Source organism: Diabrotica undecimpunctata, chromosome 5 (genome assembly GCF_040954645.1).
Source record: "Diabrotica undecimpunctata isolate CICGRU chromosome 5, icDiaUnde3, whole genome shotgun sequence".
NCBI classification, from domain to species: domain Eukaryota; kingdom Metazoa; phylum Arthropoda; class Insecta; order Coleoptera; family Chrysomelidae; genus Diabrotica; species Diabrotica undecimpunctata.
Window position 1 is genome coordinate 105,376,797 of NC_092807.1, and position 18,992 is coordinate 105,395,788.

General features: G+C 32.8%; 1 protein-coding gene across 1 annotated transcript in view; it reads right to left on the minus strand.

The window, feature by feature from the left end:
* DAT (Sodium-dependent dopamine transporter) overlaps positions 1-18,992 on the minus strand; it is a 97,542-nt gene that overhangs the window by 55,790 nt on the left and 22,760 nt on the right. Inside the window, exon 2 of the mRNA XM_072532462.1 lies at positions 17,852-18,094. Coding sequence (XP_072388563.1) covers positions 17,852-18,032 — 181 coding nt within the window. The 5' untranslated portion in view covers positions 18,033-18,094. The remainder of the gene's footprint in view (positions 1-17,851; positions 18,095-18,992) is intronic.

The following is an 18,992-nucleotide window of genomic DNA, read 5'->3' on the forward strand; positions in this document are numbered from 1 at the left end:
AAGAGGCTAGGGTAACTAACACGCCCTACAGATAAGAACAGGTAAGACTTCAACAGAGTAAGGACTCAAACGAGAAAACTTTTGAGAAGAAAAAAGAAACAGTACCTAGAAGCGCAAATACAGCAACTGGAGGAGGAACATAGAACCTTTCAGTCTAGATAGTTTTATAACTACCTAAAAACAATGAACACGATCAACAGCCCAAGATTTATAAAATAAGATTGCAGGACAATTGCTCACAGACGACGAGGAGAAAAAGCGACAATGGAGACAGTATTTTGAGCAACTTTTGAATATAGAAAAACCCACAACGACAGGGCAACAAAGACAGTACCAGTTAGCCGAACCTGAAATACCAGGGCTCACACTAGCTAAAGTAAAGTCTGCAATTTCGTCCCTAAAAAACCATAAAGCCCCAGGCCCAGATGGCATTCAGGCGGAACTTCTAAAAAAAGGGGGAGAAAAGCTGCACCTTGAGATATATCATCTTATACGAGAAGTCTGGGAAACAGAAGAAATACCGAAACACTGGCATGAAAGCCATATAGTACCTATCCACAAGAAGGGAGAAAAACAAATATGTCGGAACTATAGAGAAATACAACAACGTACAAAATTATATCCATAATACTATCTAGAAGGCTAACTTTATACGCAAAGGAAATAATAGGCGACTACGAAAGCGGATTCAGACCGGGAAGGTCGACCATAGACAAGATATTCGTCCTACGCCAGGTGTTGGAAAAAAGCTGGGAATTCAACAGCGTTGTATATCAAATCTTCGTGGACTTTAAACAAGCTTACGATTCTGTTAGCAGAGAAGCATTGTGGGACACGATGGTAGAAATGGGAGTACCTGGAAAGCTGGTGCGATTAGCACAGGTGAGCACAGAGAACGCTTCCGCACGGATCGGAATTGGCAGTACCACGTCGGAGAAATTCCTCATTGATACCAGGCTTAGACAAGGAGATCTTCTCTCAGCCTGCTATTTAATTTTGCACTAGAACATGCGGTAAGGAAAGCTCAACTACAACTGACAAACGGATTTGTCGCCCATGGATCAAAAATACTATTGACGTTTGCGGATGATGTGAACACAATTGCACAAACCACCAGAGATGCAAAAGAAGTTTTCACCCTATTCAAAAACGGAGTCAAGGAAGTTGGTCTGAAAGTTAACGAGGACAAGACCAAGTACATGGTGGTTACGAAGAACCCAAGACCAAGGGTTAGACAAAACGTAACAATCAATGAATACAACTTTGAAGTCGTCAAAGAATTCAAGTACCTGGGAGCGATCATAACATCTTAAAATAAATATGAAAAGGACGTGGCAGCCAGGATCATTGCAGAAAACAATGCATATTACTCATTAATGACCGTACTTAAATCAAAAATACTCTCAATACCAGCAAAAATAAGAGTGTATAAGACAATAATTCGTCCCATAATAACGTATGGAAGCGAGACATGGACTCTGAACCAGCAGAAAACGACAAAATTACTGGTACTGGAAAGAAAGATACTGCGGACTATCTATGGGCCTTGCAGAGAGGAGACAACAAAAGAATGGAGAAGAAGACACAATGATGAACTCCAGACAGTATATGGAGATGAAAACATAGTTTACATTGAAGCAAACCGAATAAGATGGGCGACCACGTACTAAGATCGAGTGACGAAAGACTCCCGAACGCTACATTCTGGGAAAGGCCTGATGGCAGAAGGTCAGTTGATCGCTCAAGAAAGAGATGGGAGGACGCAGTAGCCAATGATCTACGCAAAATGGGACTACAGCAATGGGAAGTAGCTGCTCAGGACCGACAACAATGGAGGAAAATAGTAAACACTGCCAAGACTCACATAGAGTTGTAGAACCAAATGATGATGATGAAAGGGCCTTATGCTCCTCTGCAATTTGTTTAATTTACTCTATGGGTTACCTTTATTAGATTTCAGTAATTTCTGGCATAAACTTATCTCTCATATTAATGATAAACTGTTTGCACCTATGAGCCCATCAACATATAAATATATAAAAGAAAGGAGCAATACCAGCTGTAATAATAAACAACAACATACGCAAATATATTAAGAACAACAAGAGCCAAGAAAAAAAGCACTTACATAGTGGTGTGTACAAAAATACTTTCGGTGATTGTCCATACATTGGTCAAACTGGTAGAACTTTTAACAAACGTATAGAAGAACACAACAGAGCTTTCAGTAATAGAAAACAGATTATATGTACGCACTTCACTTTTTAGATTATAATTATTTTGTTAATGACCAATTTCAAATTCTCCATATTCAAAATAAAAGTCTTCAGTTATCTTTATTAGAATTTATGGAAATTAATAAATACAGATATAATTCTGAATGACCAACTCTTTTATTGCTTGGCCAATCATGAGTTAAAAAGAATCGAATAACTTATTTTCCCTAATAATTGCATTGGTTTTGTACCTAACCTCTTAAAATATGTATGATGCAAAATACAATTAATGTTTGGTATATTAACTTTAGAATTACGTGCGTGTACCTATGCATATAGATTCGTAGGTCAATAAACCTCACATACATGGAATTTCTCTAATATCAAGCATTTCAAATCTACAGATATGTACACTATATATGCCATATATTGGTAATTATTACTGAAAAGTTTCGGTGTAGGCTAATATACCTACTAGATGGTAGAGAAGGATGATGGATGATAATAATATAACATAAAATAAAATAACATAATATCACTTAAGAAATTCACCGTGGTTCGGTGTATAACAATAACAAGGATAAAAAGTTCTTTTTTCCAGTATTATATAATAGGGAACATCTTGATCCTTACTCGAAAATGGTTACACTAAATGTGTTAATGTGTGTCAAAATTGGGAACTTCTTCGAATTACATGAGGTGTAATATTATAATCTTAATCTTACGAAGAGATATCATTTGAATTCACCTAAAACGAGTTTATTCTCATAATAAAAAATTAAATAACATAAATATAAAGCCTACCTAAAACGAGAATCAGGAACAATGCTACGTCTGGCACAAGATTATTTGTTTGCAAATTGTGTCATATAATTTCAAAATGACAATTGTAATTAACTTTAATAAATCATACAACCTAGAACTATTAATTATGTGAAAGGTACATCACACTCTGTTTTTTATTAAAATAAACATAGGTTTATTTTTACATCCCCCTAATAAAGAGGTATGATAAACCATTCAACCGAGAATCAACCACGCATTTACACATATATCATTTGTTCGCCTTGCATTTGAATATGCCCTAGGTGTTAATTATTCTGTGCATATTAAAATTGCTGTTGGTGCAACAAAAAACAACAGGTATGATATTGCCACTGTCAGCAGATCCCATACTCTTGACGTCACAATGAGAGTGGCCATCATTGTAATATATCTGTTTATAATGGGCATTTCTTGGCTTCTTTAGTAAGCTTGTTGTAGATTTTATGGTGTTTTCTGAGATTTAAGTTGATTTGTAGGCTTTTTAGTGTGAAAAAATTATTATTAGGAATATTTTGAACTCTTTATGCGATTTTATAAGTGATAGTGGCTTTGTAGGTATACCTACTTTATATGGACAATATTTTGGTGTTTAAGAAGTTATAAATAAGGTATGTTTAATTATTAAGAAAAATGGTAAAGCGAAACAAAGCTTACTTTTTACTCGTCCATGTATTCCATTCTAAAAACACACACTTTAGATCAAAAATCAGGGTCTACAAGACTATTATCAGACCAATACTATGTTATGGATGCGAGACATGGTTAATGACAGAAGACACAAAACGAAAGATGGAAGTCTTCGAACGAAAAGTCCTAAGTAAGATATTTGGACCTATTACCGAAAACGGAATATGGAGATCCAAGTACAACCATGAACTCTACAAACTGTTCAAAAAGGCACCGATCTCAGAATTCCTTAACCTTAGAGACTTCGATGGGCTGGTCATGTAGTGTGAATGGTGACCAAAAGATTATCAAAAAAGCCCTAAATAGTAAAATGCAGGGCGCAAGATCAAAAGGAAGGCCACGGAAAAGGTGGGAGGATGAAATGGCATTGGAGAGAGACAGAGAGATGTTTAATTATTATTGAGTCAGTACACTCAACCATACTCATATTCCTCCTGTATTATTTAGGGACTTTCGGTTGGAATAATTTATAAGATGAACATAAAATGCGTTGTGCAGTAGCTAGTTGTTTGAGTGATAATCAGACAAGAGATGTTGATAAATCTGGTAAGTTTTATGATTTTCTCAAGGACTCGGTAGTGGAAAAACTGTGGGTTATTGTTTGTTGCCATAAAGACAAATTTAATACTAAAACCTCAAGGATTTGCTCCAAACGTTTTAAGCCGGAAGACTCTAAACGGGATTTGCAGCTTGAATCGCTGCAATATCAATCAAAGAAAGGACCTGAGCTGATGCTGTTCCTTTTCTTCATCTGCTACAATTAAAAGTTTATTCATAAATCAATTTAGAAGGCAGGAAAAGCTTTCCAAAATAGTCGAAGAGGATTGTGGAACAGATGATTACACAATATCTTGCGATCTCGAATGTATTTTAGATTTAAGAAATTAAACCTAACCCCTTGTGTTTTATTTGTTTTGTTTTTGTCGATTTTATTACAGATAATTGCTGATCACTTATTTTCATCTGTTTACGTGCAACTAGACGAGGGCTCGATCCCCTCCTTGAGATCAAATAAGACAAGAAAATAAAAAGAGAGCTCGTAAAATTTACGAAGGTTACCTTCCTAGGATTAAAAAGCGAAGGATACAATTTTTTGTTCACTGTATTGTTTATTAATTTCTTCAATCAAAATAATAAAACACCTATATTTCAATAAATCCAAAATAGTTCCATAGAGATTCTATTAATCTATAAAATGACTTTTTATTGCCAATTGAATATTAATTGTGTTCTGAGCGCTGATGTTCTTACGGGGAATATTTAAAATCACTCTCATTGTGACTTCATGCGCGAACTCGTCCCAATTTTGCACTCAGGAGTATCATACCTGTTATTCTTTGTAGAGGTAATGGATTTTGACAAGAGCTATGACCTTGTAAATAATAGGTAAACTTGTGTACTGCATCGGCATGATTCATAGCTCCTGTCAAAATCCATTACCTCTACCATGGCAATGCACACAGTATGCCCGTATGGTCAAACATTGAAGTTTACTAATAAAGCACTTGGCAACTGTTGCGCATCAGTAAAAATTGTGTTACCACCTCTTATAACTCTGCTCGATTCTTTAAAAAATACTTATTACTGGTGATTTAGAAATTTGTTAGATGGTGGGCGAATAGAACATTCACTACTCAAGTTGGAATTAGACGTTCATAGCAAATCAAATACAATATGTAACATTAAAAAAGAAGTGGACTGGTTGCAGTGATGAATGAAATTCAGTTATTGTCTAGAATAAACGAACTATGGTTCACGAACATTCACTCAAAGCATTATTACATATAAGTATGCAAGATTTAAATGGCAACGACAAACTATTCAGTGGTACTGTCTTACTACTGTCTGGTGACTTCCGATAGATATAACTGGCTATTCCTCTCTTTACATATGCGGATGAGAATAATATATATTATATATATATATATATATATAGTAAACTCTTAAATATATATATATATATATATATATATACAGTAATTTAGGCGTCACGCCCTTCCGGTAGGGATCTATGGAGGAGTATCACCGAGCCGCAAGCCCTTATCTCTTGCCGTACTGCTCCACCATGGATGAGATTAATGCATGTTTAAAACAATCGTTTTTATTGCGAAATGCCGAAACCATTAACCAATAACATAAGAGTATAAGTGCAAAATGATCTATCGGCGCAAATATTTTACTGCATCCAAATACACAATGCATGAAACTTCCAGATAATTTCTGCACTTTTCTTGACACCAAAGATGAATTAATTGTAAGTGTCTGCCCGGCTGTACTGAATAATTACTTAAATCATAAGCTCAGTGAGTGCACAATTTTGGCGGTGAAAAATGTTGACGTTGATAAAATTAACTTCCAGACTCCACAGTTGTTACCAGGTGATCTGATATGGTTTAAATCAATCGACAGTATTGTTAATAAAGACGAAGCTGTAAATTAACTAACAGAATTTTTAAATTCTCTGGATATACCAGGAGTGCCACCACAAAATCTTCAGTTGAAAGTTGGTTCACCAATTATTCTGCTACGCAATTTGAACCTACCCAGAATATGTAACGGTACACGGTCAATTATACGTTGTATGCTCACGTGTTGGTAAACCATCAAATTTATTTAAATTTGCGAAATTAACGGAAAGTATTGTGCACTAATTAGCGGTTAATTGAATGTTAATTAATAGGTATAATTTAGAATAATATAATTATTTGGAGTACAACTCAAATTTTTCATACCTTCCTTATGAAACTTAATTTATATAAATATTAAATAATTTTATATATAAACTTAAAAATAAATTTTTTTTTGTGGATTATGTTTAATTGCTAGTATTATAAATTTTATTTTTTGACGCTAACCTCTGACAGCTCTTAGGTATGGATTTCATGATATTTACTTAACTAACATATATATATATATATATATATATATATATATATATATATATATATATATATAGGTATATATATATATATATATATATATATATATATATTATATATATATATATATATATATATATATATATATATATATATATATACATATATGTATATATGCGATATGCGATGCAATACTCAGTAAGTTTGTCTTTTGTGGAAATATTTAACTTGACTAATTTTAATGGTAATGTCTTAATGTGGAGCATATATGTGCACCCGCTTGTGATGTGTGATTCGGAAGTGAGTGGTCGAGTGGCCATCAGGACGAAGAGGAAAGGGGACGAAAGTGGTAAGAGGCTATTCGCCGACTCCCCCAACAGTAAAATATGCTGCCTCTCTGTTTGTAATTAGCATGGAACGTGCAAGCTCTCTCTGCCGCCGTGATCTTGTAATGAAGGAGTAAGTGCCAATCGCGGGCGGCTTCTTTCTATCTCAATGATCGTATGTAATTCAATTTTCGAAGCTATTAAGTCAGAGCTCCACGGTAGTTGTCGCTGCCGTATTTATGTTGCTTCTACTGCCTCTTATATTAATACATATGATATTATTTTAGAGATGGACAAATATGCACCGAAAAAGGCAAAAATATGCAAAGACCTTTATGTGCAACTTAAAGCTATGTATATACATATACATATATATATATATATATATATATATATATATATATATATATATATATATATATACATATATATATATATATACATACATATATACATACATATATATTACATATATACATATATGTTATATTAGCTTATATCCACACAGAAAATTGCAAAAACTAACTTAGAAAGATATGCAGCTCTAAAAAGATAGAAGTGAAGCATAAGTTTAACTCATAAACCATTGATCCAACTAAGGATTGTTGGGAAGACGAAATGGGATAGATTAAGCAATGATAATATTAAGAGAATGGACAACCAAGAACAATAATAAACAAAATAGCAAAGAGGCCAATGAACAGGTATGGGCATCTGATGAGGATGCAACCCGACAGAATTACAAGAAAAATCCATTAAGCAAAGAAAAAAGTAAAAAGAAAAAAAACAGACAAAAAAAAATAAATAGAGCAGGTAGTAGAGGAGGTAAAAGTTAAACAAAAATCACTCGACGAATTGAAAATAATGGCGAGAAATAGAAAAGAATGGAAGAGATGGGTAAATGAAAAATAAAATAGCTAGCCCAAATCCGACACCCTGATAGGGTAAAGAGAAGGGAGGAAAGAAAGACTATTTGCTCGTCATCAGTACAGTTATGATGTACCGCTTAACGTGGACTAAGTGTAATGTAATGTGTAGTTCTTCACATGGGCGAAAAGAGTTCGTTTTTCCACAATATGATGTCTTTTGGTCGCTCCAGACACACGAATTCAGATAGACTAAGTATTACTTATCTGCCATTATTTATCATTTATCAACGTAAAGATGTAAATGTTACGACCCGAATATTAAAATATTAAAAAATATAAAAAGTATGTTCATACTGAACAGTGACAATTGTCTTTGTGCACGTAAATTAAATTTTTAAAAGCAACATGTTTGGTAAAAACCAGACAATATCTTCTTCCAACCGTATTTATCAATGTTTCATCTATCAAGATGTTCAAGAATACCACTTGTTCGATAACTCAACATTTAATTGAACATTAATTTATTTAAAAATGTGATTTTGTTATGTTTTGTTAACTTAATATTGCATAATAATGAGTATATAGGTTTTGTGGCCATGCTCAAGTTTATCATATAATATTTTTTGGTCCGATTCTGATATTAATAATATTTAGTTAATGCTTTTGAACAATTCAGCTTTATTAATAGAAAAAACATTAGGACATATATCGTATTCCATAACGATTCCAGCTGGTAAATCTTACCTAAAGCCAAAGAAGTAAAACCCTTGAAAAATATGACCACTCTTCCGTAACTCGAAAAAATGACTTGAACGGGGCATAATTCACGAGATTGAATTAATGGAAAGCCGGGAAAGCTTTGAGAAAAGCACAAGAGATTCCACAATGTCCGGTTGTCATCTGCCTTGAAAGCATACGCTGCCCTCCAGCTCATTTTCTAATTTCCTTGTGCACATCGGACCACTAATACTCGATATTATTATTAAACAGAACAGTTTTAATATAAATATATTAAAATGAACACACAAAAATACCTAAGTTCTGGCTTTTTCGAATGCAGTATATTTTTAGTTCAGAAAAACAAGAGATTTTTAAAACAAATTCCTAAGATTTAAATTGCTCTATGATTTTTATGTACATAAGTTGTAAGTGGTGTACGAGTACATAATTACTTTGCTGATTTCCCTAGGTTATTATAAATTTTGACAAATAAATGGTACTGTAACTAATACTGTCTGGGCTGCTGCGACTTTCAGACCATAAATAGCTATGTTTTTAAAGCGAAATTTCCATACTGGCATTGTATTAGGTACTTTTTCCTCTATAATAAAATTCTAAGACGAGCGTCACGGAACTGCGCCACGAGGAGAAGGCGTCACGGTTAGCGTCACAAAATAGCGGTTCTTCACATCGATTAATTACTCTCGATCAATTCGTTTCTAGTCATCCTATAAGTAGGTTTAAATTAAAAACTGCATAAAAAATAAATAACAAAATACAGACATTACATCAGAACTAAAAAATTAAATTTCATTTAAATACAATTATTATTTTTAAAAATCTTATTTAGTTTACATGATAACCAAATTTACTATCAAATGATATTTATTTATTATTAATTTAATACCTCGTCTGAATTTGACAGGTCTATCAGAAGTAAACAATATATGCTTTGTTAATACGTTAGCAGGTGGCGTTAGGAGCCAACATAATAATTTATTGAATTATTTTATTCAGATATAATTTGTTTAAAATATAAATAATAAAAGGAATAATAAAGTTGCTGTATTTGATTTTAAAAATATTATTTAAATTTTAAATATACAGAAAACATAGCATTGTAACGAACATGCATTCGACATAGTCCATATAAGTTCTCGAAGATTCCGGATGTATCGACCGGGTGAAAGATCGAACAGTCAAACAAGTGAAATAGAGGTGGACTATTCCAGATTATTCTAGTACATAATAACTTGTATATAAGAAAAAAATATGTAAAAATATGTTGGTTTATGTAATGCCCCTGCAACATTTGAAAGATTAATGAAGGCAGTTTTAAGATGTCTAACATGGAAAACATGCCTGGTTTATTTGGATGATGTAATTGTGGTAGGAAGACCCTTTGATGAGGATGCCAATAATCTGACAGAAGTCTTTCAACGGTTGCGAGCAGCGAATTTAAAGTTAAGTCCGAAAAAATAACACATGTTTTGACGAGAAGTAAAGTACTTGGAACATATTGTAGCGAGTAATGGTGTAACAGCTGATCCTGAAAAACTGGCAGCGATTAAGGATTGGCCAGTAGCGAGAGATAAACACAAAATTAGAAGTTTCCTTGGTCTATGTACATATTACCGAAGTTTTGTCAAAGGATTTGCCAACATCTTCAAGCCATTAATAAAGTTGACAGAAGAAGACAAGGAATATACTTGGAATGAAGAGTGGTAAAAAGCTTTCGAACAACTACAAATGTCTCTAATCGGTGCACCGATTTTAAGCTACCCTAGACAGGCAGAAAAATTTGTGTTGGACACCGATGCCAGCAACAGTGCATAGGAGCCGTTCTTTCCCAAAATCCAAGACGGGCAGGAGAAAGTCGTCGCTTACTTCAGCAAAATCTTGTCAAAATCAGAAAGAAAGTATTGCGTTACCAGAAGAGAATTATTAGGCGTAGTGAAGTTAGCGTAGAAAATTTCTTCTTCGTATGGATCACGCCGTTCTAAAATGGCTCCTAGAATTCCATAATCCAGACGGCCACATGGCAAGATGGTTAGAACGATGACAAGAATGTGATTACGAGATCGAACATAGGGCTGGAAGAGTTCACTTAAATGCTGATGCTCTTTCTATCGGCCGTGCAGTGCAAATTGTAATCACTATCTTAAATTAGAAGAACGACTTTGCCCCGTGAGACGAACCACTGTCATTAATAATCAATAGCAGCTTCAACAGCTACAAGACGCCCAAGCAGATGATCCATGTATATAAAGAGTATTGGATTGGATGCATCGAAGTGAGAGACCTACTTGACGGCAAGATATTAGTACATGTAGTCCAGAAGTCATGTCTTACTGGAGCCAATGGAATTTCCTAGTGCTAAAAGATGATCTTCTTTATAGAACCTTTGAGAACGATGATGGTACAGAATCTAAGCTTCAGTTGATTGTACCTAAAAGTAAAGTGTCAAAGTATTGCGTCGGTTACATGATGGTGCAGCAGGTGGATACTTTGGTATTACGAACACTCTGCAAAAGGTTCGAGAATGGTCTAATGGTCTATTCGATGTATCGAATAATAAGCTAAATAGATGTGGACTATTCCAGATTATTTTAGTATATAATAACTTGTATATATAAGCAGCGCTGTTATGAGTTAAAGTTTAGTTGATAAGATATTATCGTGCTGTAAACTTATAAATAAATATATGTATATAAATTAGAACCGCTCGTTTTATTGAAACATGTTACAGTATAAAACTTTGTGCTAGTCTATTGTACCGATCACTGTATCACCTTTTTTTCCAATAACTGCTATCCATATGCTTATCTAGAAACCTAAGACTGAAAAACCTAAGAGAGTGGTATAGTTGCAGCTCAGTAGATCTTTTTAGAGCAGCCGACAATAAGGTACGGATAGCTGTGATGATAGCCAACCTCCGATAGGAGAAGGAAATACAAGAAGAAGAATATGCTTATCTATGTATCTATCATCTATCTATAGAATAGTATCTATTCATATGCTGAATATAGGCTTCTTCCATCTCCATTTGTCTCTATCCTATGTTTGCCTCTTATATCATCGTCCCACTTTGTCGTCGACCTTTTGACCTCCAACGGCCAATTTCTTTATTCCGTCTTTCATGCTGATATCGTTCATTATATCCAGCTCATTTTTATTTTAATTTTAAAAGTTGTTTTGGTTTTGTCACTTATCCACTAGTTTTTTATCTCTTAATGATATTCCTAACATGGCTCTCTTAGTTTTTTTTTATTCTATTTAAGTTATTCTTCGTCCATGTCCACTTCTAGACCTCATATGTCAAAACAGGTAAGACATATATGTTGAGTACCTACATTCTTAATTTTAAAGGTGTTTTTGATTTTTGATAGTATATTAAAGTCTTCCAAAGGTTTAGCTCTACTATCTAAGTGTGAGTTCATTTTTTTAAATAAAATAAAGGAAAACTATGTCACTTCACTACCTTATTATATTTTTGTTTTTCGATTTCCTTTACTTTTATACTCTTGGAATCTTTTATACATTTATAATATGGAGATAACCCTATCGATAAATAAATTAATTAAAATGTTTATTATAAAAATATATTCTATTTTCTTTAATGTAAAAAACCTTCTTAATTTAATTGAGTATCTTTTTCAATTAAAAAGTATATTTCGCACAAAAAACAAAGCGAAGTTTGTTTTTCAAGGCATTTGCTCGTTCTAATCTCTAAAGTAACTTCCTTTCAATTGTACTTAAAACAACGATTAGGATTTTCTTGGATAAATCGCTAAAGCTTTAGAAAAGTGGCTGGTTCAGTAAAAATAACAAAGTTTTTCGTCCCCGTCCTCTGAATAAGATTTTTCTTTTGATATATTTTTTTAACAATTAAAAGTAAGTTTAAAAAATGACGAATAATTTAAATATAGCTGCAAAAACACATAATTATGACATAAATCGAATTCAGTAAAAAAAATAAAACTTCAATATTATTTTATCTTTTACATCTCTGTCATTTTAGTCAAATCTCTCAAGTATACAATTTTAAAAATCCCACTAACCTCCCCCACGTTCCTTAAAGTTCTACGAACACCTACATACAGTGACATTTATCAAAGCTCAATATAACTCGACTAATATCGTCAAAGCTTAACTAATTTCCTGGATAAAATAATTAGGAACAAGAAAATAAGTCTCCTAGTCTATAATAATTCCGTCGTTGGAGCATAATTCGATTACGGGGATAAAGTGATTCCGAGGGGATTGAAATGTAATGTCCCGATATCGGAAAATGTATTCAATTTTCATATTTCTTTTGCCTTTTGTCTAAGAGGATAATACTAAGAACAAGACCGAACGGTAAGTAAAAAATGGATGAAGTTTTAGAGTTTTAACTTAAGTTACTGGAAGTGGCGTTTTTAGATTTTATTTGATGATTTAGGTTTAAAGACGGAACGTTCACATTTAACTCTCTTATGCGTAGGTAGTGTAGCATAAAATTTGATGATTTAATTTTAAAATGTGTAGGAATTTATATTTTAATGCTATTTAGGAATATTTACTCTCACTTGTCATAGATCACAGCATCTAACAGAAAAATAATGAAATATTAATATCAAGCGAGGTGTGAGACAGGGCGGCACTCTCTCACCTAAATTATTTATAACGGTCCTCGAATACGCCTTTAAAATGCTAAAGTGGGAAAATAGAGGAATAAAAATAGATGGAGAAATGCTCAATCATCTACGTTTTACCGACGACATAGTACTTATTACCGAAGATCTGGCTGAAGCACACCAAATGGTATAAGAATTAGAAAACGTATCTTCAACAATAGGTCTAAAAATGAACATTGAGACCAAATTTATAACAAATTTAGTTCCCAGCGAACACCTAATCATCCAAAATCAAATGGCAGAATTGACAGAAAAGTACATATATCTTGGTCATGAAATCAGAATAGGCAAGGACAACCAGACCTGCGAATTTCAACGACGAATAACACTTGCTTGGGCGGCGTATGGTTCACTAAGAGACATCTTTAAGAGCAACATCCCGATAGCTATGAAACGGAAAACATTTGATCAATGCGTTCTTCTTATTATATGATATACGGAGCAGAAACTCTCACGCTCACAAAAACAACAGCACTAAAAATGCGAGTGGCACAAAGGAACATGGAAAGATCAATTCTCGGAGTGACAAAAAAAACCAAAATAAGGAATCAAGACTTAAGGAAAAGAACAGGTATCAGTGATGTCTTCGAACGTATAGCCAAGCTGAAAAGGGATTGGGTAGGTCACATAGCGAGACTGAAAGACACAATATATAATGGATGGATAAATACAGTATGTCACAAACTGTTTTAATAAATGGTTGAACGAAAAAAAAACATTTAGCGACCTGTCGTGTTATTTTTGGATGAACGAATTTTGTCGTGAAAATGAAATTGTTTTGGTAGCCCTGGTTCCAAATTCCAAACATATCATGCAGCCGCTTGATGATTCTATATTCCGATCTGTCAAAGCTACATGCTGCAAAATAGTTCATAATTTCTGAAAATATTTTGAAAATCAAGCTCCCATAATTTGTGCTGAATCCTATTTTGTCACTCCTCCAAAATTTCTAATGCTATTTAAGCTAAAAAAAATGAAAAGGAACCAAGGAAAAAACAAAAGTTTGAAGAAACAGAAAAAAAGCACCTAACATCACGAAGAAAAATGCAGAATCTGATATCAAGAGAACAAAAAAAAATTAAAATGTCCAAAAGCTATGAAATTAAACCTAAACATTGAGAATTAAGAAAAACAAAGAGGGGAGATAGATGGAGCAAATAAAAAAGAAAATGAAATAAAAAAATGTTAATTTTGGGAGGAAAACAGGTGAAAGAACTAGAAAGCTGAATAGCAAAGCGCTTACAATTCTATAGATATAAAGGTGGGCGACTACGAAATAGGTGACTATGTAATTGTAGTTTACGAGGAGAAAATTTTCCAGGAGTAGTAGAAAAAATAACAGAAGATAAACTCAAAATTAAAGCTATGGAAAAAATAGTTATCATTATCAAAAAATTGTTTGTTTAATTGCACCGCCTCAGTACCTACATTAAGAAAAAGAGTCTTTTTTCTGTACCTGAGATAAATAATTTGTAGATCTTTCATAGCTCTTTGATCTTATGCAATAAATGAAAAAAAAAGACTGTTGCTAAGTAACTTATGAAAGTATTTTTTGTTCTTTTTTTATGTTCAAATTGTTTTATTTTATTTAGTTTTTCTATGTATTTTTTATATAAAAAAATATATTTTTATGTTTCTGTATTTTTTATACCTGAACACATACCGTGAAAACATTAAAATACATATTTAGAAAAAATTGCGTGTACAGTTAAAAAAAAAAAGATAATTCGTTTAATATACAGGCCAGAATTAAATCACCTTCTTCTTCTTCTTGTGCTACTCTTATCGGAGATTTTAAATCATCAAGGCTATCCTGACCTTGTTTACAGCTGACCTAAAGAGTTCATTAGTGGTACAGACAAACTACTCTCTCAAATTAAATCACCATTAGGCCGGAATTGTCACTAATATTTCCACATAGGCCGGAATTAAAGTTTTTTGCATTTTAGTGAAAACAATTTTTTTTTTTTGGCGAATAAAAACACATTTTTCATTTTTTTATTAATTATTTTGATAAAGAAAACATCAAGCTATCAAATATACTTTAAATCCGTATTCTCATTATTTCGTTTCCTTAGGATTTACGTCTAAAGTCAAATATTCCTGAACTGGGCCGTTATTAGGTCGGTGTACCTTATGTCCGTTGATCACTGCGCGAATCCAATCTTTACTCACACGGTCAGTTGATCGATTCGTTCGATCAGTTGGCTGTCTTATGTAGTTTTTGATTTACGGTAGATAAAAAAGCTCTAAAATTAGTATTACTCTAATGAATATGAATACTAATTTCATGGCTTTTTTTATGTAGTTTTTGAATTAAAATAGATAAGAAAGCCCTGAAATTAGTATTTTTACCACCAGGGAAAAAACCCAGTACCTTCTGCTCAATTACATATACAGGAAAAATATTAACAAAAATAACCAAACACGAAAAAGAAAGGAATAACACCAGCTTTTAGAACAAACAAGAACTTAGACAAATATAATAAAAACAACAAGAGCCAAAAAAAAAGCACTTATAGCATTTTTCATATAAAAATGCTTGCACGTCATTCAAGATTTACGACGCCAGAACCCCACAGCGTTGCCAAAACATCAAAATAATTAATAAGTGAGGAATTTTTAAAATGTCAGCTATTTGTCAAACTATTATATTAACAGTAAATACACTTAGTTTTAAGACTCCTGCAACACACTAAAATACGTAAGAAAACATTTTAATAAAAAACTATATATTCTAAATTTTAAACTTACCTCTTTTAGGGCTTTAATAGTAAAAACGTCCCGCCATTATTTCTTGTTCAAAATAATTTATCTTATATGAAAGCTTACCAGCTTTCTACAGACTATTTATTTGTTTTGGCACAACACAATCACAATACACAACAATAATTAGTTTTTAACGCTGTTAATCTAAATTTAATATGTATTTATAAATACAATTTATTAATATATATTATATTATGATCAAATTGTGTAAGAAATCAAAACATAAACAAAATTCTTACTTTAAAAAAGCGGCATAAATCTATAAAAAGATTAGAAATAAAAGCGAGAAAGAAAGGGATGTACATAAATGAAGAAAAGACCAAATATATGGAATGGACAGAAAGAGATTACCTACAAGAGCAATACCTGACAGTAATTACAGATGAAAAAACATATAAATTTGAAGAAGTAGAAATATTCCAGTATTTAGGAGCGACATTCACGAGAAGACCAAATATGAAGGAAGAAATCCAAGCGAGAATTATGGCCGGTAACCGTTGTATTTTTGCACTAAACAATTTATTAAGAAGCAAAAACATATCTAGAAGGGCTAAGATAAGAATATATAAGACAGTAATAAGACCTATTGTATTATATGCCAGTGAAACATGGACAATGAACAAATCCGAGCAAGTCTTGTTGCAAGTCTGGGAAAGAAAAGTGCTCAGGAAAATATTTGGAGGTAAATTATGGAATGGTATATGGATAAAAAGACCAAATATGGAATAAGAGGAGATGTATGGAGAACCGAATATCGTAAAGGATGGAAAACACGAGACTGCCAAAAAGAATGCTAATGGGAGGAATAGGAGGGAAAAGGAAGAAAGGCAGACCGAAAACCAGGTGGAAGAAGGATGTTGAAAAGACATAGAAAAACTTAAAATACCAAACTGGAAACATAAAGCAACAAACAGAAAAGAATGGAAAAGAATAGTAACCCAAGCCATGGGCCTTCTAGGCCTGGAGAGCTAAATTATATATATATATATATATATATATATATATATATATATATATATATATATATATATATATATATATATATATATAAAAAGCGGCAACACTTTATACACTTTTACCACACGCTGAACTGTCAATACAATTTGAAGTATTCCTGTATCAGTTGCGTACAATTGTCTAATCTATTTAATTAAAATTTTTATTTTGTGGAATATTAGACTTACAGAGTTATTTCATAAAATTTATATTATTAATAATAACAAATGTTTTTGGTTATTTAATCAATATAATTCTAAAATTTCCAATATAATGATGATTAAAATTTTCTGATTATTACACCATGTTGACGCCTATGAAAGATCGAGCAGCTCCGTATGGGTTTCGTATTATTAGTTGTGTTAGGAAAATTTGAACTCTAAAGTTGACGTTTTGGAAATTTTAAATATAAGTGACATCACTTTATATAAATTGTGACGTGCAAGCATTTTTATATGAAAAATGCTATACACAGTGGTGTATACAAACTTAAATGTGGCGACTGCCCAAAAACTTACATCGGTCAAACTGGTAGAACTTTTAACAAACGTATAGCAGAACAAAAAAGGGTTTTAAATAATAGAAAAACAGATTCTGCATACGCACTTCACCTTCTAGACCATGATCACTCTTTTAATAATGAATTTTAAACTATTAAAACATCTGTTGTGATAAGATATTACAATAAATTTTGTGGAAGTTTTGGAATCAAAGTTTTCAGTGTTTTATTAGTATATAAAATGAATTTCCATCAAGTAACGGTCGAATAAATTACATATTAACTTATATTTTTCAACAGCAGGTTGTAAATTTGCAAATAAATAGGTATAAAAAAATCTATCATAAGTCTTTTTATTATAACATTAAGAAAATATTATTCCAACTCACCTCCTCCATTTTTGTAACACAAATATGGAAACCTCCACACATTTGCTAGATCTACAGCGAATCCAATGACAGAGAGCAAAAAGTCGACTTTTTTGCTCCATGTCTCCCTGCCATCGGTTGTCGTCAAAGGGATGTCCGGAGTGCCCCGAGGAGAACTTCTGAGGGTCTGCTTACACGACATGCTCTATTTCTGTTAGCGGCGAGCGGTATTGCAGCAGATGACGACAAAGTGTGCTGTCAACACTGGAACAAAAAATAAAAAATAAATGAATTGTACATGTTGTTAAACAACAATGCCTTTATTTCCAATAATCGTAAACATAATCAGAAAAAATATAGAAATAACTTTAAATAATAACGGAACATAGATATTTGTATGATAGTATATAATAGTGGGTATTATATACTCAATAACCAGATAAGTAACCTTACTGATCATGGGCCGCGGAAACCAAGATCCGGCAGGGGAAGTAAATCACAAGTTAGCCACAGGGCTTCCCAGGTCGTAAGCCAGCGAAATCGCTGTGATGTAAATAATGGAACACTTTTAAAAGATATCACAAGAGGAAATATGAGAATTGCAACATGGAACGTACAAAGCTTACTACAATCAGGTAAATTAGATAATACTGCGATAGAAATGGAAAGATTAAATATCGAAATTCTGGGAATAAGCGATGTACAATGGCCAGGGTCTGGAAAATGACGGACTAGAAACGGAGCTATATATTATAGTGAATATTCTGATAGAACAAACCGATATGGTGTGGCCATAATGGTAAGCAAGGAATTAGATAAATCCGTACTTGGTTTGACCCCGCCTTCGAATCGCATTATAATGCTTCAAATTAACACCAATATGGGGAAAATGAATGTTATTCAAGTATATGCACCAACAGCTGACAAGGAGGAACAAGAAATAGCCTGAGCAATAAAATTGTCTCCCTCACTTGTGAAAGGCAATCAGCCGAAACAGCCGTAGTGATAAGAGTTTATAATAAATTTTGTGGAAGTTTTTGAAAATAAAGTTTTCAGTGTTTTATTGTTACATACTATAATATTTATTCTAACCTCTAAATTGACATTTAGCTTGTGATATGAAATATTTTTTAAGGGTTTCTATTTTTAGAGTATGCCTAGT